This window comes from Natator depressus, chromosome 1 (genome assembly GCF_965152275.1).
Source record: "Natator depressus isolate rNatDep1 chromosome 1, rNatDep2.hap1, whole genome shotgun sequence".
Taxonomy (NCBI): domain Eukaryota; kingdom Metazoa; phylum Chordata; order Testudines; family Cheloniidae; genus Natator; species Natator depressus.
Window position 1 is genome coordinate 67,935,753 of NC_134234.1, and position 25,262 is coordinate 67,961,014.

The following is a 25,262-nucleotide window of genomic DNA, read 5'->3' on the forward strand; positions in this document are numbered from 1 at the left end:
GCGGGCCCACATGTACTTGCTGCTGAACTGAATTCCTTGGGAGCAAAGAAAAGTGAAACTTGGCCAGTATGCACTGCTACCTGACCAGCAGCTTTGCATAAAATGTCGGGGCGGGGGAGTGGTTTTGAAACACTTGTGGCTGTGGGAGTAGTTTTGCAGTGTGGAGTGAGTGGATCTGGAGTCATGCTCTCTATCTGCAGTGCTCCTCTTGTCTGTTTTGTGCTCTTGGAGTTATCTGAAATCTTCTGGGGGAGGGGCTACTTCTTCCCCCCATATAGGGAAAAACTACTAATACACAGATAAAGTGAAACATCTTACACTCTATAAACAAAAGTGAAATTGACTGGTCCATATAGGAGCTGAATAAATGCTAGTAAACAAACTTATAAACAATGAGAAGTACATTAGACAGCTAGAATTTCAGCTTTAATAATCCTGTTCTTTTCAGTGATAATCATGCCTGAGTGAGGACAGCAGGATTTGAGCAGTAACATACAGTATGTAAAGACATTTTGTTTTTAATAACCTTTAAAAATTGTCAATGTCCCCTTAGGAGCCCCCTCTGCATAAATATGGGTGTACACAGCTAATCTCCAATTGAATGTAATTACATATCACTTGGACTACCACCAACATAAGACTCTATTCTCTCTTTTTAAAAAAGGATAAAACTTTTTGATGAAAATCTGATGATTCTTCCATTTTCTATGATCTAGTCTGATTTGCTAAAGGTTAATTTGAAGGGAGTACTGAGGGCAGAACAGTAACTAAAATTAAAAGAACCAAATATATATATAAATAAAAGCCAAACGGAAAAGAAAGGAACTAAACCTCCACCAGTGAAGGTCATTGAATCCGTTGTTCAGCTCTTGCATTGGATTGGTTTAAATTCCATGTAATTTAAGTTTAACTGCTTCTTGAAGGTTGTGCTAATGTTCATTTAGTCCTACCACATTGGGACTCTTCAGATCAAATATACAAACTAATGGAAAAGCAGTATTAACTGAAGCTTCCACATCCAACTAAGAAAATACATGAAATAGCTGTATTTTCACTGACAGGAAATAATAAAGGAACATTCTTGCCTGCTTAGTTTGTTCTCAGTCATGGACCAGAGCCAAATGCTTAGCTGGAACCTGGCTTGGCTTTCCATTAGTTTACCTACCTCTGACACAGAAATACTGTCGCTTTTTAGAAAACTACAGGGTGGATCCTTCTGTGAACTGAAAATAATACTTTACATTTCCTGATGAAAATAAGTAAATGTTTTCTATCAACAGGGGTCTGTAAAGGCTACCCTGCTCCCTTTCAGTTCAGAAGAGTGCAGTCTCTTCCAACTTGCCAGCATCCATAAATAACGTTGGTGAAATCACAAATATAGAATTGCTTAGTAATGGTTAAACAGCTGTTGGTAACTGCTTCTATGCTTAAGAGCTTTCAAAGAGGGCCTAATATAGAGACTTCACGTTGAAATCTTTGAGCTTCAAAATGCTGCTTTGAAACATAATCGGTGATAAGGCTTACAAATCTGAAATCCTCTAACCTTCCTCGGGGGGAGAGGGAAAGTTGATGCAGGGCTTTAGCTTCATATTTCTGCTTGACATTAAGCCAAAAAGCTGCCCCAGACTAGTAGATCATTTCTGGACTTAGCTACTGGTAATTACCTAATGCCTTAATTAGAACTCTGAGGATACAAAGCCAAAACTCTAGTGGTATCATGGTAGTGACACTAACACCAGAGACCCATATATCTGATTACACAGTTGTTTACATTGCTGCATAGTTGTCTTTCCTTTTTATTTTGCCGGAAAATTGTGCTCTAGAATCTAAGCCTTCATTCTGAAAATAACTAAAGGACCAGATTCCATTAATCTTACTTGTGTTGAGTAACATCTTACCCATTTGTGACTCTTTCTGGAATATGTCTATTAAAAAAGGGAAGAAGGAGGATCCTGGAAACTACAGGCCTGTCAGCCTCACCTCAGTCCCTAGAAAAATCATGGAGCAGGTCCTCAAGGAATCAATTCTGAAGCACTTAGAGGAGAGGAAAGTGATCAGGAATAGTCGGCATGGATTCACCAAGGGCAAGTCATGCCTGACTAATTTAATTGCCTTCTATGATGAGATAACTGGTCTGTGGATGAGGGGAAAGCAGTGGACGTGTTGTTCCTTGACTTTAGCAAAGCATCTGACATGGTCTCCCACAGTATTCTTGCCAGTAAGTTAAAGAAGTATGGGCTGGATGAATGGACTATAAGGTGGATAGAAAGCTGTCTAGATTGTCGGGCTCAACGGGTAGTGATCAATGGCTCCACGTCTAGTCGGCAGCCGTTATCAAGTGGAGTGCCCCAAAGGTCGGTCCTGGGGCCGGTTTGTTCAATATCTTCATTAATGATCTGGAGGATGGTGTGGATTGCACCCTCAGCAAGTCTGCAGATGACACTAAACTGGGAGGAGAGGTAGATAGGCTGGAGGGTAGGGATAGGATACAGAGGGCCCTAGACAAATTAGAGGATTGGGCCAAAAGAAATGTGATGAGGTTCAAGAAGGACAAGTGCAGAGTCCTGCACTTAGGACGGAAGAATCCCATGCACCGTTACAGACTAGGGACCGAATGGCTAGCCAACAGTTCTGCAGAAAAGGACCTAGGGGTTACAGTGGACGAGAAGCTGGATATGAGCCAACAGTGTGCCATTATTGCCAAGAAGGCCAATGGCATTTTGGGATGTATACGTAGGGGCATTGCCAGCAGATCGAGGGACATGATCGTTCCCCTTTATTCAACATTGTTGAGGCCTCATCTGGAGTACTGTGTCCAGTTTTGGGCCCCACACTACAAGAAGGATGTGGAAAAACTGGAAAGAGTCCAGCGGAGGGCAACAAAAATGATTAGGGGACTGGAAGAGGAGAGGCTGATTAGGGGACTTATGAGGAGAGGCTGAGGGAACTGGGATTGTTTAATCTGCAGAAGAGAAGAATGAGGGGGGATTTGATAGCTGCTTTCAACTACCTGAAAGGGGGTTCCAAAGAGGTTGGCTCTAGACTGTTCTCAGTGGTAGCAGATGACAGAATGAGGAGTAATGGTCTCAAGTTGCAGTGCGGGAGGTTTAGGTTGGATATTAGGAAAAACTTTTTCACTAGGAGGGTGTTGAAACACTGGAATGCGTTACCTAGGGAGGTGGTGGAATCTCCTTCCTTAAAAGTTTTTAAGGTCAGGCTTGACAAAGCCCTGTCTGGGATGATTTAGTTGGGGATTGGTCCTGCTTTGAGCAGGGGGTTGGGCTAGATGACCTCCTGAGGTCCCTTCCAACCCTGATATTCTATGATTCTGTGACACCGATGGCTGTGCCATGCCAGCCTACTCGGGCTTGGCCTGCAGGGCTGTTTCACTGCTGTGTAGAGTTCTGGGCTCGGGCTGGAGTCCAGGCTCTGGGACCTTGGGGTGGGAAGGTCCCCGAGCCCAGAAGTGTACACCACAACTAAACAGCCCCGCAGGGGCCAGCTGCAGGTGTCTAGTTGCTCTGTAGATATACCCAATAAGATCAGTGAATCTGCTCAAGAAGCAAGGTTGACAGGTTGAAAAGGAATCTTTCAAAATGTGAAGGAAATGTAAACCAGTGCAGGGAAACGGAAATAATAGCCCTGAGAGCTGTTAACTGCTCTACTCAACTTAAAGGGGTGTTAACTCTAATACCTTACATACCACTTCATTAGGCATTTAATTGCTGCTTATCTTAGAAGAACAATGAAGCTAGTATCAGCCATTGTTATTGGATGCTGTCTCTACTTGTGTATATATACAGAGATATTGGGACACATTACAGTTGTCACTAATTAAGATCACATGTTAAGCAACCTCTGCCCTTTCACTTCCATTGTCAGATGTTTTATTACCTTTTGAAAAATTATCTTTTAGGCTAATACTTTGAACAAAGAGGTATTTTTATGTAAAGTCTTTATGGAAATAAAAACTGAACAGGCTTTTTTATTGATTAAGAACATTTTATTAAAATGTAAATACTTTATTGCTCAAATAGCATTTTGAAGAGATAAAGCACTAGGTATATGTAAAGTTATTTCTTTGATGTGAGAGTCTGCTGTTTTTAATCCTCAGTGCCTGGAGATAGGAGACAATTTTCTTTAAATGAATCCTTTAGAAGGGACACGAGGACAGTCTGTTAAATCTCACCTCAACTGTTTGTGTGAGTCAGAATATTGTCGTGTAGACATTAAATGTTCTTAAGATACTGAGAAACCTGTCTTAAGTGACAGATTGTAGATCAACAAAAATGGGTTGCCTAGCAGACGTGTTTGTATGTTAGTAGTAGAGCAAAAGTGTTCTTTTAGTTTAGAGATACTTGAGGTGGCTTAAAGATAGGAATAAGCCTAATAAGTGTGATTCATTGGTCAGTGATTGACTGCATTAGTTACGTCATCTATTTCCTTCAAGCTTCAAATTCCTAAATTAACATGCAAACTGACTTCATATTGCACTTATTAATACAGAACTTTCCTTGTTGGTGCTATTTTGTCCCATTTCTGGGAATGGTTGGTTGACTCTCCTACTTAAAAATGACTGGTGCATAAACTGACTAAGTTAATTTCAAAACAAACCAATAACAAACAAAACCAAAAGACACACATACACTGAGTCACTGCAACCACTGAAAATTATTTCTCTCCTAATGTTGACACCAGTCAAATATGTCACATAAACATGATTATTGTATCACACATATTGCCGTGTGGTAGGATTTAGATTTAGTTCTGCGAGTTGTTTCTCATAGGTCTTGCTTTCCAAGCCCATACTGTCAACATCTAACCTTTTGAAACAGACATTTGAAAGAAAAATAGGAACACATTGCCTAACTTCACTGAAATATATCCAACAAGACTGTGGTTTGGAAACCGTTGAAAAATGAGGATAAATAGGGCTGTGAAAGCGCTTGGTGGGAATATATGACTCTTTTGTGCTGGGCAGTGGTGGAAAGTAGGTGCCAGTGCAACGGAGATATCTGCGCAACTGCAAGCAATTTAGGGGGAGATTTAAAGGTGAGCCTGAGCCTCTATGCTTTAATGCAACTCAAGAGATGTTTTGATGATTTTATAGAAGTCAGTAATTCCCACAGTGACAGGTTCTCCATGTTGGTTGATCTGTATGTAATCAATGAGAGAACGCTTTTTCTCCATAGTGGCTCCCCTTCTCTCACCAGTTTGTTATGTAGGCACACTTTTTCCAGCCCCTGTACAGTATTCCTGATCACACTGTGTCTCTTCTTGACATCTAACATGCAATCAGAGAAGTTTCTAAATGAAATCCACTTTTACTACTAATACTAATGTCTGTCTATTCAGTTAACTCTGCCCCACCCTCTGAGTAAGTAGTATGAATGCATTAGCACTATAGTTCCACACCTCTGGTACAGATGCCTGCCAGCAGCTGCTATGCATAGGCATGTAAGACTGCTTGAATGGAGGGTGTGGCAGAGTAATTTGTTTCTCAGAAAATTGATCTCTGAGATTTTAGGCCATATCTCAGTGCTAATATAAGAATTTTTGGGCGTAATGCTATGGTTAGCGTATCTCTGTGCATCAGATAAAACTCTCCTTGCCCCCACCACTAATTAAACTCACACTTTGCTTAAAGTCTACCAGGATATGGACTGGCACAATCCGTATAGACAACTTGAGTACAAGGTTGTCTAGTGATTCAGTGCATGTCGTGTAGAGCAGCTTTCTAAGGGGTAACCATCAATACAACCTATAGTTCTCTGTCGGTGGTATTGATGACTATTATTATTTTTCATGTACTTGCAACAAGAGGACAATGGCTTCAGTACCTGTACAATTCATAGAGAATGTCTGCCCTTTCTCCTTCTCCCTGTCCCAGTGCATAATGCTTTTTTTCTACATTTCTCCTGAAGCTAATATGAGAAAGTGTGCGTAATGTGAGGAATGGCCCAGATCTACCAGAGCAGTATTGGCATTGGTTCCTTGTTCTGTGTCAGTTGTTGTTGTTCAGTGTTTCCATATTACTTGTTATTTAATTACAGACAAACAGACAAATAAGATGAAGCAAGAAATTGAATGGCAGTGGTCAGAAAAGCAGAAGTCAGAGCTCATCATGTGCAGACTTGTAGACATGAGGGTAGGGGCTGCATGGAAGAAGGTACGGAGGCTGCTTTCATTGGTAGAGCAAAGACCGGGTCAACAGTTTGATAAACTGGTAGATCTGATAGACAAAGTAGGATTAAATGGTGATGGGCACTGAAGAAAAAGACAAGGTGCTAGTGTTTGATACAGTGGAGGGAAGGAAGATGGTGGAAGGATGCAAAGAAGGTAGTTTTATGAGAGAAATGACAAACCACAAAGATGACCTCAGTAGCATTGTTCTGAATAGTGACTGAGAAATTGGTGAGATAAGGTTTTCAGGCATGTGTGCATAACAGATCAATAGTTAGGTTTTGGCCAAGTTGAGCTTCAGATGCCCACTGGATATCCATGAGATGTCAGAAAGAGAGGTTGGGATTGTACAGAAATGGATATAGAGGCAGCCTCGCTTTCTTCTTTGCTCTTGGGGTTAAAAATCATTAGCTACAAAATATCAGCAGCTTGGACACTCAGACTAGAGGCTGCATTTTCAGAAAACTTGCACTGTATAAATCCATGGTACACCCCACACCTTGAATACTGCAGCAATTCTGGTTACTCCTTTCAAAAAAGATATATTAATATTGGAACTGGTAGAGAAGGGCAACAAAAATGATGAAGGGTATAGAGCAGCTTCCGGAGGAGAGATTAAAAAGACTGGGATCAGGGATGCGACGGAGGGCTCGAGGCTCATCAGGCCAGCCCTGCGTGGGAGGCTGGCGTGGAGCTCAGGCTAGCCTCACCCAGGGTCCTGTTTTTCCCTTTGGGAAAGATGGTCACCTTCGCCCGGCATTGCTGAAAGGCCGCCTTCTCCAGTTAGCCTCCCATGGGCAGCAGTTTGCACCATATCTAAGTGCTGGGAGCTGGCGTTACAGCCCTGGCCTGATAAGACCTTTGGGGCCACGCTACCTCCCCGATTATTTTATTTACACACAGAGGTTTGGGGGCCCCCCCTCCCTCCCCCTGCAAGAGCTCAGACCTGGGCCGCCTGAGCGGGCGAGCTCTCGTACAAACGGCCTTCTGCCATCAAGGGCATCCACTTCATTCCCGCCCTGCCCGGGGTGGGTGTGTGACAATAACCTCCCCTCTCCCCTTGGCCCATGTGGCCGAGCCACGCCGTCCGTGGGCTCCGCTGCCAACATCCGCAAGCACCGGCGGGAGCCGGACAGTCAGGTCACCCCCCGCCCGCGAACCTGGCCCAGCCTCGCCGAGCCCGCCGGTAGCCCAGGCCCTGGCGCGGCCGCGGCGCCGCCTCTTCTGCCCGTCCCCGTGATGGCGGCGCCGGCGGCCTCGCTGGCGCTGGCAGGGGGCGCCGGGCTCGCGCCTCCTCAGTAGCGGGACGGCCGGAGCCTCCCCCGGCCCGGCTGCTTTGTCCGCTTGCGAGCGGCGGGGTCTGCGCCGGGGCCGCCGTCGCCTGGAGCCGGCGAGCTGCGCCGAGAGCCGGCGGGGGCGCGGCCCTCAGCCGAGAGGGGCGGGCCGGGCCACGCGGCTCCTCCCCCGCCGCTGCCGCTGCCGCCACCCCAGCCGGGTACGGGCCCAGCCGGCCGCCCAGCGCCGCGGCAAGTTTGTGGGAAGCAGCAGCAGCAGCCGAGGGCCACGGAGGCGGCGACGGCCGGAGCCACCATGGCTGGCGGGACGAGCTCCGCGCTCTCGGAGTCCGGCTGGTAAGTGGGGCCTGTCCGCTGTGCGGCTCCGTGGGGCCGATGGTGGGACTCGGGGCCTGCCTGGAGGCTCGGGGCTGGGCTGGGAAACGGCTGCTGCTGCTCTAGGCCTCTCTGGTTCCTGCCCCTTTCTACCCTGACAGTAGGTGCCTCCCCCCGCCTTGTGAGAGGAGCAGGAAGTGATCGGGGTGGGGGAAGATGGGTAGCTTTCGCATTTGAATGGTAGCTATTGATTTGACCTTTTCTGGGTCACTCAGAGGGGATGTGTTAGGCACAGTCCCTGAGCAGAAGATCCAGGGACCAGACCTGGTATTCTTTTTCTCAGTTTTCCCAGTTTATACAGTGAAGGGTTGATCTTGTCCTGCATGTTTCCTACTTGTTACATGGGTAAGTGGGCTGTAGTTGCTTCTACTTGCAGAGGCATGGTGTGGCTTTTTTAGTTATTTTATGCACCTGGGCAGTGGGTTCCCTTCATCATCTCCCATAAATGAAACAGAAAGTAAGATTAACACTAGTTAATGAAGTAAGTTTCCCAGCATCCCTCAGAGTTGGTATTATTGAGCTAATGTTACAGAAATGATCAAAAAGTAAAGCTTAATGCACCAAGAAATTGTCTTATCTAAATTCATAGGCCTTGTGTAGTCTACTCCAATCTTTCTCTGAACAGTTTTCCCTCATTGCTAACAATGATGTTTGGGTGCAACTCCATGGTAACAACAGTGGGAATGCTGATTTAGACAGGGTTCTTAACCACCAATGGTAGGTTTTACTGAAATGTCATGTAGATATGCTGCAAATAAATTTAGTTGAGATGTAGTTAAAACACTGTAGGCACGCGCCTTTCTGGACCACTAATACTACTACTGGTTGTGCTGCGTGGGTAGGAAACTCTTTCTTTAAAAAGGGGGGCTAGTGTAGACAAAGCTATAGTGAGGGCAGACTTAGGACTAGAACCCAGGAATTGTGACTCTCTCCAGTTTGTGCTAACCATTAGACATATTACTTCTCTCAAAAAGCAACACTTACCAGACTCACCACTTTTTTCAATACAAAGCATACACATACTCACCAGGGTATGGGTTAGTATTATTTATTTACTAGTTCAGACTTTTTCTTGACTATTTTACAACACTTTTGTAAAAATGAGCACACCTTGAAATATCTGCTCATTGTAAAAATTAGTAATTTAGGCCTAGTTTGGAAAATTACTGTAGTACATGCATAAACGTCAAGCATGTGAGTAGGCTCATTGAGTTGCTTGGAATACTTGCTTAAAATCCCACATGCTTAAAATATAGCATGTACCTCCTTCCTTCCGGTGTTTTGTTGGATTGAGGCCTTAGAGTACCTAAATTTATTGCTGCCACTTTAAAAGGATCACAGCAAAGGTCACTTTTTAATTGCTGGAGCTTATATACTGTAACACCTATGCTGGTTCTTCAAATTTTAATTCAAAGTTCAGTTTCTGGAGAAAATAATCTATGGGAAGACTATAAATCTGCTGATCTGTGAACTTTCTGCTCCTACAAACTTGTATTGCCTTTGAAATAACCTGCTGTTCTTTTATGGAATCATTGATCAAACTGAGAAGCTGAGGTGTCTTGCTTGGTCTGCTTCTCTGCAGATGCTTGGCTAAGGAGTAAAGGTGCTAATTTCAGAAATTTATATTCTTTTAACGCTATTCTAGTGTGCAGACTTCAGTACACAGGGTCATGACTCTTGGCCACTAGAGGTTAGGCACTAAAGGTAACTTAATTTTAATAACTGTATTGAAGGAACTGTATCAGCAATTATAAGTTGAAATTAACCAACTTTTCAGGCAAGTAGTTTATACTTTACTTAATTTTTTTGTTTTTTGTTTGTTTCTGGTTTCTTATTATGCAGTATATAGATATAGTTTTATCGGAGTAGAGAGGTTATTTGCTTCTGTATTTGGTACTAGTGCAACTGCTGCTTGAATATTGGAATGTCCAGTTCTGGGGTCCACAAGTCAAGAAGGATATGGAAAAATTGAAGTTAGTTAAGAAAAGAGCAGTGAGAATAATTAGAGGATTAAAAAACATGCCTTACGGTGAAAGACTGGAGCTCTGTCTATTTAGTTCAACAAAGAGAAAGTTAAGGGATGACTTGATTACAGTCTGTAAGAACCTACATGGGGAACAAATATTTAATAATGGGCTCTACAATCCAGCAGAGAAAGATATAACATGATCCAATGGCTGGACATTGAAGCTAGACAAATTCAGACTAGAAATAGGGTGTACATTTTTAACAGTGAAAGTAATTAACTATTGGAATAATTTACAAAATGTTGTGGTCGATTCTCTATCACTGGCCATTTTGAAAGTCAAAATTGGATTTTTTTCTAAAAGATATGCTCTAGGAATTATTTTGGGGGAATTTCTGTGGCCTGTGTTACACAGGGGATCAGACTAGCTGACCACAATGGTTCCTCCTTGGCTTGGAATCTGTGAATTTAAAATATTAGTCTTAACACACAAATTGAAATTTTTAGGCTGCTGCCACTTTTCTATTTTGACAGTCAAATGATTGTAGTGTTAAGAAGATGGCTTGTTGATATTTGTACTACAAATAAAAAAATTTCCAAACATTTTAGTGGCTAGCTTATATTAAATAACTGAAATGGTTCACACAGTTTCTGCAGTGTGTGCCCTGGACCTTGGCAAGCTACAGCATTGGGGAGTGGCTGATGTGCTTAAGCATTTGATTTGTGCCCTCATGATGTTGCAGGAGGTGAGCCAGTGGTGGGTAGTGGGCTGACTGCCAGGCACTGCTCAGTCACTAGCGGCATGTTGTGGCCTAGTCTTATTGGGGTGAGGGGGGGCATCATATAGGAAAGAAGTGGATGTACATGGTGGGGAGGAGGAGGAGGAAGGGGAGAAGGATTGGAAAGAAGAGAATGAACAACAGAAATATCATTAAATAAACACCCAACTACTTAATTTGTTTTTTCTGCATCTGTATTCAAGATGTTCTACTGTTGTTGTTCTGTGGGGGGTGATTTTTTCCTTGACTCCTCCACCCTTTGATAGCAGCAGCAGAGCTTCAAGCAGATTTTAAACAAGTCTTCAGAACTGGTACTTAACTTGGTGTGTTTCTGGTCTACGTTAGTAGTTTAAAACATGATCAGCACCAGCTAAGTTGCAACTGTTGCTGGCACCTCTTGCGAGAAGTGGGAACCTTTCCTACTTCAGAGACAAGGTTAAAAGACTTTATAAGCCAAATTCTGTGCTTATTTACACCAGATGTGCTCTTCTTTACATATGTGAAACACCATTGTCTTTTGCAACTGCAATTTAATTAACATATCTGTTGTTGTATGAGGCACCCTGTGCTCCAGCTTGCTTTCCCAAATCCTTACTGGTTCTGCTACAGTAACAAGAATTGAGAGTAGTAAAAACTAATTGTTGGTGCTGACGTAAGCAGATATAACTCTAAATATATTTATGGAGCTGGTCTGTTGAGTAAGGAGGTGGTGACATTACACAGTCATTTTGCAGAGTAGAACTGCACTTGGGTTTTTTTTAATGTAGGGATATCTTAACCTTTTTTCTAGATAAATGTGTCCATTAAAGAGTGTAGTTTGAAATTTCCACTTGACTCCATCTTACACACCACCTAATGCAAGAACTTAAATACTTTTATAAGCACAAAGGGATATTGCAGATATATTATCTGATTCCGAGTAAATAAAACTTAAGATAGAAAAGAAATATCTATGGTACATCCAACTGGAAATGTTAGAGATTTGTCTTGTATATTTGTGTTGGTATTACAAAATGTATTTTATTAAATTCTGTGAACATTATATTTATTTGCTGTCAAGTGTAACTTTGGTAATAGTGATCAGTAATTACAGCAGATGTATTTCTTCACCTCATTTGGAAAATTTAGAGATTCAGCCCCCATTGATGTTAGTGTAGTTGTATTTTCTTATGCTTCTTTGGTCAGTTTGGAATTTTTTCCCTTTGGGAGTCCAGTAGGAACTTCAGGTAGTATAGGGCTGTGTCATAACTAGTACTGGCAGCGATGGTAGATAAAATCTGACAAATTCTGCATAGCATTTTGTTTGTGTGTGTGTTATATAGAAACGAATCTTAAAATTTAATACAACAGAAAAAATTTGTCATTTGGAATCTTGGATTTGGGAATGCCTTAACTTCTTTATGATTTACTTATTTTATGGTGCCCACAAAAAACGAACTGAATTCTAAACAATTCTTCTTTTCTCTCTGTTTCCAAGAGTGTCCCATTTTCTGTTTCTCATTTGGTAAAAATGTGGGAGTGGGTGTGCCATTGATTTTTAATTCAGCCTTCTTGTGTGTCCAACCTGTGCTCTGAATGAAGCTAGGGTCTTGTGGAAGATGTGTATGTGATGATCCTAAATTACACAACAGTTTTTTTTTCTATCCTAACGCATACACACAAAGTGGCAGATAAAAAGTAGCATGGGAATCTTTAAATCTGACATTGCTTAATTTTTGGGTGTTGGCTTTTTAAGCGAAAAAATGATGATGGCGTCTCACATTGATGTATGAGATTCAGCAAAAACTATAGATGAACAGATATATGTGAGGTCAGACCAGTGTTTCCTCTAATTTTTCCCATGCATAGGCGGAACGAATTTTGTTATGTGCCCATAACAAAATGTGTTCGTTTGACACATTACCTCCATATTGGTGCACATAACAAAATTCATGTGGTGGGGGTGGGGCTGAGGGGTTTGGAGTGTGGGAAGGGGGTCAGGTCTAGGGCAGAGGGTTGGGGTGCGGGGGGGGGGGTACGGTTGAGGACTCCGGTGGGGCATGCGGGCTCTGGGGTGGGGCCGAGGATGCGGGGTGTGGGGTGCAGGCTTTAACGTGGCTGTGTAGTCGCGGCTTTGTACAGAGCTCTCCCAGTGCTATAAAAAAACCACCTCTATGAGGGGTGTAGCTACCAGCGCTGAGAGGGCGGCTACTAGCACTGTAGCACTGTCTACACTGCCATGTTACAGCGCTGAAACTTGAAGCGCTCAGGGGTGTTTTTTTTACACTAGCGAGAAAGTTGCAGCGCTGTAAAGTGGCAGCGTAGACAAGGTCTTAATGTGCCTCACTTTAAAGCAGTTATTGACAAATCTGCCACCACCTTGCTTTGCTGTGGACTGTTGCTTCCTAGTTGCTGGGATCAAACTGACGTGCTTTCAAGTATGGACTTCAGTGTGTCTTTATATCATTTGTAACCTACATAACTTTACGTTAAAGTCTTTTTGTATGTCATTTTGTTGTTTTGTTTAAAGGAAGAAGTTTTTTTTTTTAACGTTTGTAATTTTCTAGGGTTTTTTTAAAGGAAAAAAGTAAAAATATTTAATACTATGTAGCTGTGACACCTCCTTCATCATACTTCTGTCAGCAGAGTTTGAACCCTGTTCCTTTAGTGTTGCAGCACATAATCCTGTTGCCACACGAGTTACAGAACTAACTGTTTTAGCTGGCAGTAGGAGAAGACTGTTATCCTAGGGTGGTGATTGAACCACTGAGGACAGGTGCTGGATCCAGAAGGTTGTCGCGGAGCCTGGCACACCTTGACTCTTTCACCGACCCTGCCCTCCCGCCAAGCTGGGGGAGGTTTTGTACCATATTGCTCGTGGAGTTGGGTCTCTGAGGTTATGTGCTGAGTCTGGATCGTTGCTGCTGACGGAAGCCTGGCCTGGTTCTCTCCCACAGATGTCTGCTGCAGTTGCTCAGACAGCTTCAGGATGGTTCCTAGTGTAGCAGCTGCTGCTGCTTTTGCATAGGCCCAGCCTTAGAATGTTTGTTTTCACTTTAATGTTTTGGCATGCTCCCAGAATTTTCCTGAGGAATGCAACTAAGTGGAGGGATAAGGTAATTTTCAACAGTTGTGTATCAGCAAAACTTTAACATAATTTCATGGGACAAAGGAAATGCACCTCTCTAACCCCGGGGCTTCCCCACTGCCAGATTTCAGTGGCTCTCTATGATAGTAGATGTGTTGAACCTAAAAAAAAAAAAAGTTGCAAGTATCATTTTTTAATGAAAAGTGTTAGGCAACCTAAATATAGGGCTTGCTACCAGGATCCCCTTTAATAGAAAGCACTGTTTGCCAATAGTTAATACTAAGGTCATCTATTTGTAAGTATAGGGATAAACCAGGAACATGAGACACCACTCACTATATGTTAACTGTTGGCAAGTTCTGATTTTTTTCTCACAGGAACAGCTGTGCTTGGGTGCTGATTAAAATGTCCATCACTAAATCTATATTTATAAAGTAATTGTAGGTCTGACTCCTGTTATAAAGTATGGGAATCAATGCTGAAATTCCATTCTTTAAAGTGTAATCCTAAAATATTACTTAGTCACTTAAAATACATCTATTTAACAGATATATTGTTCTGATGTAGTAGTAAATAGTCTACTGTAGTAAAATACTTTTATGAGAACTGAAATACTTTTTCAATACTGGAAGCTCCAATTTTGATATTTTATAATATAGCTGTTTTTCAGGATATATCACTAAAATATAGCACTTGAAAAACATGTAATGTAAGAATCTATCAGGTGGCCATGTACTATTTACACATTATGGTGTATCGTAAAATCACTTTTGTAACTCTGTTCTGATGTTAGTTGTTGCACACACATCATGGCTAAAACCGTAAAATAATGCTGGATTATAGCTATTTCAATTAAAAGAAAATAAAAACAACCTCCTTCCACCCAAATCGTATGTGAACAGATTGTTGAAAGGTTTCAGAGTAGCAGCTGTGTTAGTCTGTATTCGCAAAAAGAAAAGGAGTACTTGTGGCACCTTAGAGACTAACAGATTTATTTGAGCATAAGCTTTCGTGAGCTACAGATCACTTCATCCAGTAAGGTACTCAAAATCATGAAATTCCAATCTTGCATGGTCTGCCTTAATTCTCCCCATTTGTGTGCATTATAATCTTTAATTACAGGAGTGTATACTATCCTATAACATTTAAAAACATTCTACAATAATAGGTACATGTGTAGTATTGGTAATTTTTTTTATGTTTGCACTACTTTTGCTGTACTTACATTGATTTATCATAATGGTTCAATATCTTCCCTGATGTAAATTTGGTTTGTAGATATTTTTCTCCGTGGTATGTATTATAATAGTTAAGACCCGTAATTTTCATAGGAGTGTTTTGTAGCCTCTTTTGTTTGAGATACACAGAGCAGCAGTACACAGTGTTACAAAGTGCTTCACATGTGTAGCTTTAAGGTCAAGGAAAAATGTACCTCTTTATGCATTTGTTATGTATATGGATAATTACATGTTCCCATACTGCTTCTCAAATAATCCAATTTGTCATTTTCCTATAGCCTTACATGCGTTTGTAGCAACTTCTGGGAGTGTATACTATGTGTGTATGCTAAACAGTTAAAGAAGGTCACTTGTATGAAAAGTACAAAAGGGAATCATACCTGCAACATAAGCTACAGAGTATTCCCCAATCCTGCAAATGACTACATGTGAGTAGTCTTACTGACCAATGGTGTCCATAGATGATGATGGGAAGATATGTCATGATTCATTGAAATAGTGCTGTAACATGTTACAAAATATAATTTCAGTGAAGGATGCAAGTACTTCTGGAAGCTACAGAAAATTTGGAAAACCTTTCAGTCCATTTAGCAAAGTGCTTGCAGATCAAATTGTAAGAAAGTTGAAACGAATAATTAAGGTTAGAAGGCTTTTCTTCTCTCTACCAGTCTTTTAATCAAGAATTTACTTGTGTAGTATTGGTTCAACATTTATTGCATATGGGCTATTTCCTTGGTGGAACAAACTGCTCTTGGAGTTAATTCCTTTAAAGAGCAGAGAAAATGTTAATTTTAACCATTAGATTTTCAGTTTATCACATGTTAATGGCTTGATAAAATGGTAGATGAAGCTTCTGTGCTGTAGCAAGGTCATGACCCAAAACTGAGTCACCAGAATGTATCAGAGAGTTGCATGGGAGGTGTAGGTTGGGGGAGGGAGGGGAGTGGAATCGGGTGTGGATGGGAGGGCTCAGGGGAGGGGTTGTAGAGCCCGCCCCACAGCAGTGTCTCCTGAGACTCTGGTCTTGTGGGATTGATTAGACTCTGTTCCCCACTCCAGGCGTTCCTACGTGGTGCATGGGATTGCAACAGTGTTCAGGTTTGGCCCAGCCACCCTCTGTTCTAATGATGGGTAGCCAGCCAGGCCAAATTTGAGTGATTGGCTCTGCAACCTCATGTGTGAGTAATGTTGCGACCTGGCACAAATGTGGCATGGCTGGACCGAACCTGAGCGATGCTGTGACTCCCAAGGTCTTGATGCCTGGAGTGGGGAGCCGAGCCCAGCCAGCCCTGTGGGGCTGGGAATGCCACTGTGTTATGTACGATGTACTTTTTCTGTTAATGTGTGTATTGTATGTTGTGGGTAAGAAAGACAGTTGGCAGTTTTTCAAAGAGACATTATTAAGGGCACCAGAGCAAACTATCCCACTGCGTAGGAAAGATAGGAAATATGGCAAGAGACCACCCTGGCTTAACCAGGAGATCTTCAATGATGTAAAACTCAAAAAAGAGTCCTACAAAAAGTGGAAACTCCGGTCAAATTACAAAGGATTAATATAAACAAATAACACAAGTACGTAGGGACAAAATTAGAAAAGCCAAGGCACGAAACAAGATCAAACTAGCTAGGACATAAAAGGAAACAATAAAACGGGTTGGCAACCTATGGCTTGCGTGCCAAGCTGATTTTTAATGGCAGTGATCAGCTGATGGCCCTTGTGCAGGAAGGGGAGAAGCGGAGCCGCAGCGCGCTCGCTGCTCCTGGGAGGAGGTGGAGAAGAGGTGGCCTTGGGGAAGGGGGTGGAATTAGGGCATATCCCCTCCAGCCCCCTGTCATGAGCCGCTCTGGGCAGGGGGCTGGGAGCACCCCCACGACCCTAGCCCACACCCCCAGCCCTATTCCCTGACCCCTACACCCACCCCCCCACACACCCCAGCCTCCAGCCCTGACTCCTGCACCCCCCTACGACCCCATGCCCTGAATCTTGCACCCCCCGAGCACCAAATGGGAGCTTCTGCACCCCTTCCTCCCACATTCCCACCTGCACCCCTCGCACCAAATGGGAGCTGCCCAGGTAAGCACTCCACACCCAAACCTCCTGCCCCAACCCTGAACCCCCTCCCTCATTCTAGCTCCTAGCCAGACCCTGCACCCTAACGCCCAGCCTGCTCCTTCACCCCCAACCCTGTGCTCCGTGCACTCCCACCCTCAGCTCAGTGCAGAGAGAGAGGAAGAGAATGGGCTAGAACCAGGGAGAAGGTAGGTACCCACTCTATGTGGGCAGGGCCGGGATCCCAGACTGGCAGTGGGCTGAGAGGGGCCGGCAGCCGGGACCCTGGCTGGCAGGAGCCAGCGGATGGAACCCCAGACCGGCAGTGGGCTGAGAGGCAGTGCGCTGAGCCACTCAGCCCATTGCCAGTCTGGGGTTCTGGCTGCCGGCCCTTGCCAGCCGGGGTCCCGGCCGCAGGCCCCGCTCAGCCTGCTGCTGGCCTAGGTGAATGGAACCCCAGACTGGCAGCGGGCTGAGCGGGCTGGCGGTGTAAGATCAGCATTTTAATTTAATTTTAAATGAAGCTTCTTAAACATTTAGAAAACCTTGTTTACTTTACATACGACAATAGTTTAATTATATAATATGTAGACTTATAGAGAGAGACCTTCTAAAAAACGTTAAAATGTATTACTGACACGCAAAACCTTACATTAAAGTGAATAAATGAAGACTCAGCACACCACTTCTGAAAGGTTGCTGACCCCTGCAATAAAACATTCTACAAATACATTAGAAGCAAGGAGATGACCAAGGACGGGATAGGCCCATTACTCAATGAGAGGGGAAAGACAATAACAGAAAATGTGGAAATGGCAGAGGTGCTTAATGACTTCTTTGTTTTGGTTTTCACCAAGAAGGTTGATGGCGATTGAATGTCTACCACAGTGAATGTCAGTGAAAATGAGGTATGATCAGAGTCTAACGTAGGGAAAGAACAAATCAAAAATTACTTAGACAAGTTAGATGTCTTTAAATCACCAGGGCCTGATGAAATGCATCCTAGAATACTCAAGGAGCTGACTGAGGAGATATCCGAGCTATTAGCAATTCCTTTGAAAAGTCATGGAAGGTGGGAAACATCCCAGAATACTGGAAAAGGGCAAATATAGTGCCCGTCTATAAAAAGAGAAATGAGGACAACCTGGGGAATTACAGACCAGTCAGCTTAACTTCTGTGCCTGGAAAGATAATGGAGCAAATAATTAAGCAATCAGTTTTCAAACACTTAGAAGATAATAAGGTGATAAATAACAGTCAGCATGGGTTTGTCAAGAAACAAATCATGTCAAACCAACTTGAGAGCTTTCTTTGACAGGGTAACAAGCCTTGTGGATGGGAGGGAAGCAGTAGATATGGTATATCTTGACTGTAGTAAGGCTTTTGATACTGTCTCTCGTGACCTGCTCATAAACAAACTAGAGAAATACAACCTAGATGGAGCTACTATAAGCTGGGTGCATAAGTGGTTGGAAAATCGTTCCCAGAGAGTAATTATCAGTGGTTCACAGTCATGCTGGAAGGGCATAATGAGTGGGATCCTGCAGGGATCGGTTCTGGGTCCAGTTCTGTTCAATATCTTCATCAGTGATTTAGATAATGGCATAGAGAGTACGCTTATAAAGTTTGCGAACCGTACCAAGCTGGGAGGAGTTGCAAGGGCTTTGGAGGATAGGATTAAAATTCAAAATGATCTGGACAAACTGGAGACATGATCTGACATAAATAGGATGAAATTCAATAAGGACAAATGCAAAGTACTCCACTTAGGAAGGAACAATCAGTTGCCCGCATACAAAATGGGAAATGACTGCAGAAAGGGATTTGGGGGTCATAGTGGATCAAAAGCTAAATATTAGTCAACAGTGTAACGCTGTTGCAAAAAAAGCAAACATCATTCTGGGATGTATTAGCAGGAGTACTGTAAGCAGGACACGAGAAGTAATTCTTCCACTCTACTCTGCGCTGATTAGGCCTCAGCTGGAGTATGGTGTCCAGTTCTGGGTGCCACATTTCAGGAAAGATGTGGACAAATTGGAGAAAGTCCAGAGAAAAGCAACAAAAATGATTAAAGGTCTAGAAAACAGGACCTATAGGGAAGATGGAAAAAATTAGGTTTGTTTAGTCTGGAGAAGAGAAGATTGAGAGGGTACATAACAGTTTTCTAGTACATAAAAGGTTGTTACAAGGAGCAGGGAGAAAATTTTTTCTTCTTAACCTCTGAGGATAGGACAAGAAGTAATGGGCTTAGATTGTAGCAAGAGAGGTTTAGGTTGAACAGTAGCAAGAGCTTCCTAAGTGTCAGAGTGGTTAGGCACTGGAATAAATTGCTTAGGGAGGTTGTGGAATTTCCATCATTGGGGATTTTTAAGAGCAGGTTGGACAAACACCTGTCAGGGATGGTCTAGATCAGTGGTTCTCAAAGCTGGTCCGCCGCTTGTTCAGGGAAAGCCCCTGGTGCGCTGGACCAGTTTGTTTACCTGCTGCATCCGTAGGCTCGGCCGATCGCGGCTCCCACTGGCTGCGGTTCGCTGCTCTAGGCCAATGGGGGCTGCGGGAAGTGGTGCAGGCCGAGGGATGTGCTGGCCGCCCTTCTCGCAGCCCCCATTGGCCTGGAGTGGCGAACTGCGGCCAGTGGGAGCCGCGATCGGCCGAACCTGTGGACGCGGTACGTAAACAAACTGGTCCGGCATGCCAGGGGCTTTCCCTGAACAAGCAGCGGACCGGCTTTGAGAACCACTGGTCTAAATAATATTTAGTCCTGACATAAGTGCAGGGGACAGGACTAGATGATCTCTTGAGGTCCCTTCCTGTTCTATGATTCTATGAAATAATTAAGTGAGACTTTTTTGCACTATATCTATTTACTGGGTCGTAACAGGCTATCAAGGCTTACAAATGTGTCCTGAGCCCTAAAAGTTTGAGAACCACTGTTATATCACATTAATGCTACTTTTATATTAGAAATGATCAATTTTGCTTCAGTTCTGTTGTCTGAAATACAACTATCCGTAAGAAAACTCATAGAGAAGATCCCTCTTGTCATATAAATGCCTACACTTCATTACTGCTAGGGTCAATGCATAAAGTTTATGGGGGAAGTTTTCAAAAGTACAAAGGGTAATTGGGTGCTTATCTGCTCTTGTGCCTTTGAAAATCTGCTCTCCCCTCCCTATGCTAAATTGCAGTATCACAGCATAGAAAGAGGTTGAGTTTTAAGGTTGAAATGTTTAATTCTAAATCACTGTTTAGGGCCCCATTCACACTGCCATTCTAAACTCTAGAGTCTATACCCAGCTCTCCTGTGTCTTTATGTATGACCCAAGGAAAGTCATGGAACTGCCTTATCTGATTATGCTTGCCAGCTTTTTAGAAGACTTCGAGATTTACAGTTGAAGAACCCTATATAAGTGCTAAGAATTTTTATTCAGTGATGTTAGGGGCCAGTGCAGGAGTGGGAGAAGAAAGTGGGTTATTTTCAGGGATCTGTTTGTGACTTTATTCACGGATCTGTTTGTGACTTTATTCACAGCAGCAGTTTTTGAGTGAGTCTAATAATATGAGTCTGAAGGGGTAATGGAATTTGGGAATATTGAGAAGAGTCTCGGATAAAAAAAAGTGTTTTGTAATATCATGAATGAGAATTCTTTTGCCTCATTTGAGAGAGAAATTTCTTCAAAACAAGTTCTGGGAACTATGAATATGTGTACTACTTTCCCTATCTTCAGAGAAACACAGCTAGGTGTATCTTACTGAATTTTTGTAGGTTTGGATGTGGCACACATCAAAGGTCTGTATTTGTTTGTGGGTATATATTTTAATAGCCTCAAGAAAATGGATGGCTGGGATGAGGAACATTTAATCACTGTTCATTAAGTTTGGAAATATCTACAGACTTTGGAATTCTTGCTTAGGGTGAGCACTACTCAACGCTTATTCTTGGCAGTATTATCCTCAACTTTTTGTCTGTAAAGTGGTATATATTATATTTTAAATCTAACATTACAAACTCAGTATTACAAATTCATTCTGGTATTAATGAACCACAGAAGTCGTAGTAAGTAAAAAGGGAATGGTCACTCAACCTGAAAATCCCTTACTTTTCAACTGGTATTCAATAGCTAAGCAGGTTTGGACCTGAGTAATACTTCCATAGATGATCACTTGAGGACACTACTACTTAGCATTTATATAGCACTTTATATTTTCAAAGCACTCTGCAAACATTAAATAACACCAGGTGGACTAATCTCTGCTTTTCTGTGATAGCAAAGGCTGTTACTGATTTCATACATGACTTGAAACATTTACTGTGCACACATTACCTGAAGGTCTGTGCTGATTCGCCAGAGACATATTCCAAAAACTTGGAGAGAGTCTACAGGTGGCAAATGGTGGGGGAGGGGGAAAGACTGTGTTTTTAATCTATGTCTGGTGCTTGTGGGGTGTTAACTTTTGGCTGTCACTGTTTCCAGATTTGGATTTGTCCTTCTATGTCAACCTTGTGTGTAACAACTGCCTGGCAAATTTTGAGGCTCCCTACTGTCTCTGGGCTGCTGAGACAAAAGAGCAACCTCTGTCTTGCCCTGGCTCTGGGAAGGGCAGGCTGGGCTCTCCACATAAATACTAGAAAAGATTTTGTGACTGGCCTATTGTATTCCTTAGTCGTCTTATTGGGAGGCTTCCCTCTTCTAGCCCCTTCTCCTCCTGCTGTTTTTTGGTCCTCCTCCTATTTAGGTTACATTTCTACTTCCTAAAACCAAACAAATCTGCCCTGTGGTGACACTATAAAGAAAACTGGAAAAAACTAATGTCCTTAAAATGTATTTCATGTGATTTGGAGCTATGAATAATAATATGCATAATTCTAATTACATGTATGCTTCATGATGTTAGTGCGGGGTGGAGATAAGGTTGGTTGGTTGTTTTGTCTTAGCTGTGTATTTCCATATCTTAAAGGGTTTTTCATTTCTTTTAAGTTTAACCGTAATGCTGAATTTCTTGGCTTAGTAGTACCTTTTTTATTTGTTTGGTAAAGGGTGGATACTTACAACATCCTGGTATTGTTTTTATCCTGAAGTAACTGATAAATACTCTCAACCCTAACTCCCAATTTAATGTAGTTCTTGTCTGGTAATAATACTTAATAAGTACACGTGATATGTATTTGGAGAGAAGCCACAGCAATTTTATTAACTTCATGAGCATTCAGCTTTGAGTCTGGTCACGTTTTTGGAAGCATCAAGTTCATACTTGGCATGCTCAGCATCATAATGCAGTTATTATCATAGCCACTTTCATACTAGTAAAGACTGCTGTTCTTGAGTGCCTGGCTAAGGGCTTGTCTACAGTCTGGTAGTCCATAGCAAGCGGAGGTTGTTGATCTACATAGCCTGATGCACACTAAGGGCTTGGCTACACTTGCAAGTTAGAGTGCATTAAAGCAGCCCCAGGCACCCTAACTCCTGACCCGTCTACACTGGCAAGGCACTTAGAGCGCCCGGACTCTGCAGCTGAAGCGCTCCTGTAATCCACCTCCACAAGAAGCATAACGCTTGCTGCGCTCCGGCTGAAACGCCTGAGCGTCAGTGTGAACGAGGTGTTGCATTACTGTGCTGTGATTGGCCTCCGGAAATGTCTCATAATCGCCTGAAGTCAAGTGGCCACTCTTGTCATTGTTTTGAACTCGGCTGTAGAAATGTGGATATCCTCTTTCAAAGCTCTGTTTCTGACAGCCGGCATTAATGTGGAATGTTGCTGCTGTGAATGTGTAAGAGAGAAAGAAGCCGGGGGAGGGGTCTACTGCTATTTGAATTTACAAGACAGTATGCCGACACACTCTCAGCACCCCAAAAACTCACTTTCTCTCCCCCCACATACACACAACACGCTCCCTGTCACACACCCCTACCCCCATTTGAAAAGCATGTTGCAGCCACTTGTACTCTAGGATAGCTACCACAATGCACTGCTCTCTGTGGCGTTGCAAGAGCTGCTAATGTGGCCACGCCAGTGCACTTGAATCTGACAGTGTAAACACACAGCAGCGTTTTCCTTGCTGCGGTCTCCAAAGGCTGATTTAACTCCCAGCTCTCTACATCTGCAAGTGTAGCCATTCCCTAAGGCATGGTGAATAATGTAATATGATATTTCTATTGTGAGTGAATAGTTAGGTGGCTGTGCAATATTACTGAATGTGCAAAATTTTTATCTGTTGAACTTGCCTGTTGTACTATCGGCAACTTGCTTTTTTGTCCCCTAATTATGAAATACATATCATATAAATTATTCTAAAAGGTTCAGCATTTTATAAACACCTAGAAAGCCATTTAACATAGAGGTAACATTTCTACACTGCCTTTGCCACATTTCTAAGACCAGTATAATTTTTGTATCTCATGGCCAATGCTATCATATCCACTTTCTAGACTTGTAGCTTTTTAAAAATCCACTGAAGACAAACAAATGTGTATTTTAGGATGATATTTCTTTGAACAAAAGGAGTGGTTAAAAACATTTTGCATCTTTAAATTTTTAACTGTTAAAACCTGATGGCAACAAATTATTTAATTTTCCTGCAAATTTGAAATCCAGTCATAACATTTCCAGAACATAAGTAATTTCGAGCAAGTTTATAAATTCCTGTTTTTAAGTCTCAGTGACAACCATGGTACACATGTCCATCATTAGGGAAAGAAAGAAAAACAGATTGCTAAGGCTAGTGAATGAGCATGCAATTTGTTTTAAGGGGCACCTGAAATCGAGTTAGGTCTTGTCCACACTACAGTTTTGTTGGCAAAAGGTAGCTTTTGCCAACAAAACAGTGGAGGTGTACACTCTTCGGTGCTACTTTTTGTGGCAAAACTCTCCTGTTTTGTTGACAAAATAAAACCACCTTGACACGAGCTTTTTGTTGCAAAATTAAAGCGACAAAGTGTTAGTGTAGACTCTGCGGTTCGTTGTGTCAATGTAACTAGCCTTCCACAGTATCCACAATTCCCACAGTGACTGCTTTGCTCGCTGTTTTGAACTCTACTGCCTTGCAGGCATGCATCACTCCCCTTTCAAAGCTCCAGGAAGCTTTGACTTTCCTCAGCATGGAGAGTTCATATGCTGAGCAATGGTGCAATGTAAGCTGGTACAGTCAAGTGCGCCGTACCGTTAAGACATTTATTGCTGGTATTTTCAAGAATAAATAATAAATACTGTTTTTGTAAATTAACCGCTGTCATGGACTATTTTTGTGTAATGTGCCAGGTGTCATAGCTGTCCCAGTATGCATGTCGTGCAGTGTTTTAGTGCAGCTGCGTGAGACTAGTTCGTGGACTAGTTCCTCTTGTTATCCTCGTAAGGATATCGGAAGAGTGGGCTGGCATGTTTATCTAATTGTGAGAGGGTTCCATTGATAAAATAAGTCCCTTGTATGTGTTGTGTATTGGATTGTGTTGATGTCAGAGCGAGTTGCTATGGGGTTAGGTGGTAACTAACTGGGGGGTTGGGTCAGTGGTTACCACATGGGGTTAGAATATTTAGGTGTGGGGTGGAGGCTTAAGCCACAATTTAAGTTTAGTTTTGGAGTTTGGACTGAGGGTGAGCGAGAGAGCAGATGGCAGAATGTGTTGGTGCCGCAGCCCCTCCCCCCCACACCACGCGGCTGTATAATGTGTGCATCATACAGTAAAAACCCATTCTCTGCACCACTGTTTCCACGTTCCTATGTCTTTGTCCCGGCCAGAAAACCATTTCTTGACGTTTTCTTTTGTTTTTGCTTGAATTGTTTTTTTAAATATCCTTTTATTATTTCAAACGTGTTCCGTTTGAAAACTAAAATGATGGAAAAATAGTGGTCTTGAAAGTGATCATGTCTTTTTTAGGCCATAACTTGTTTCTGTTTATCTGACTGGCATAATTTTTTATTTTCTTCAGTTTATTTTAGCTCTCCATGGCAAACAACATTTTGATATGGCCTGGTGGCTATTTTGTTTTTCATGAACCTCCCAATAGGCTATACAAAGCATTGCCATAGTCTTGGATAAGTTATGGCAATAAATCTAACTTGTCTACTACCCTTGAAGGGGACGACGATATCATCAGTTGACAATAATCCTTTGCTGCCCGTACTATTTTCGAATGGTAACAGTGTCTTCCCCTGGTGTATTAAAAATGCAAATCAAGTTGCTATCAGAGCCTATATATAATTATTTTGTTTATAGACAACTCTGGTTGCTATGTTTACACAAACTCTATATCTGTAAAATATTTATCAAATCAAATCCATTATTTAAGTGTGCCATGTGCGCTTTTGTAAG

The 25,262-nt window shown here is 42.5% G+C and overlaps 1 protein-coding gene across 1 annotated transcript in view; it reads left to right on the top strand.

Annotated features, from left to right (window-relative positions):
* Nucleotides 1-7,656: 7,656 nt before the first annotated feature.
* The window catches only part of TDRD3 (tudor domain containing 3), a 302,953-nt gene continuing 285,347 nt past the window's right edge, over nucleotides 7,657-25,262 (top strand). The window contains exon 1 of the mRNA XM_074961727.1: nucleotides 7,657-7,814. Within this exon, the coding sequence (XP_074817828.1) occupies nucleotides 7,774-7,814 (41 nt within the window). The 5' untranslated portion in view covers nucleotides 7,657-7,773. The remainder of the gene's footprint in view (nucleotides 7,815-25,262) is intronic.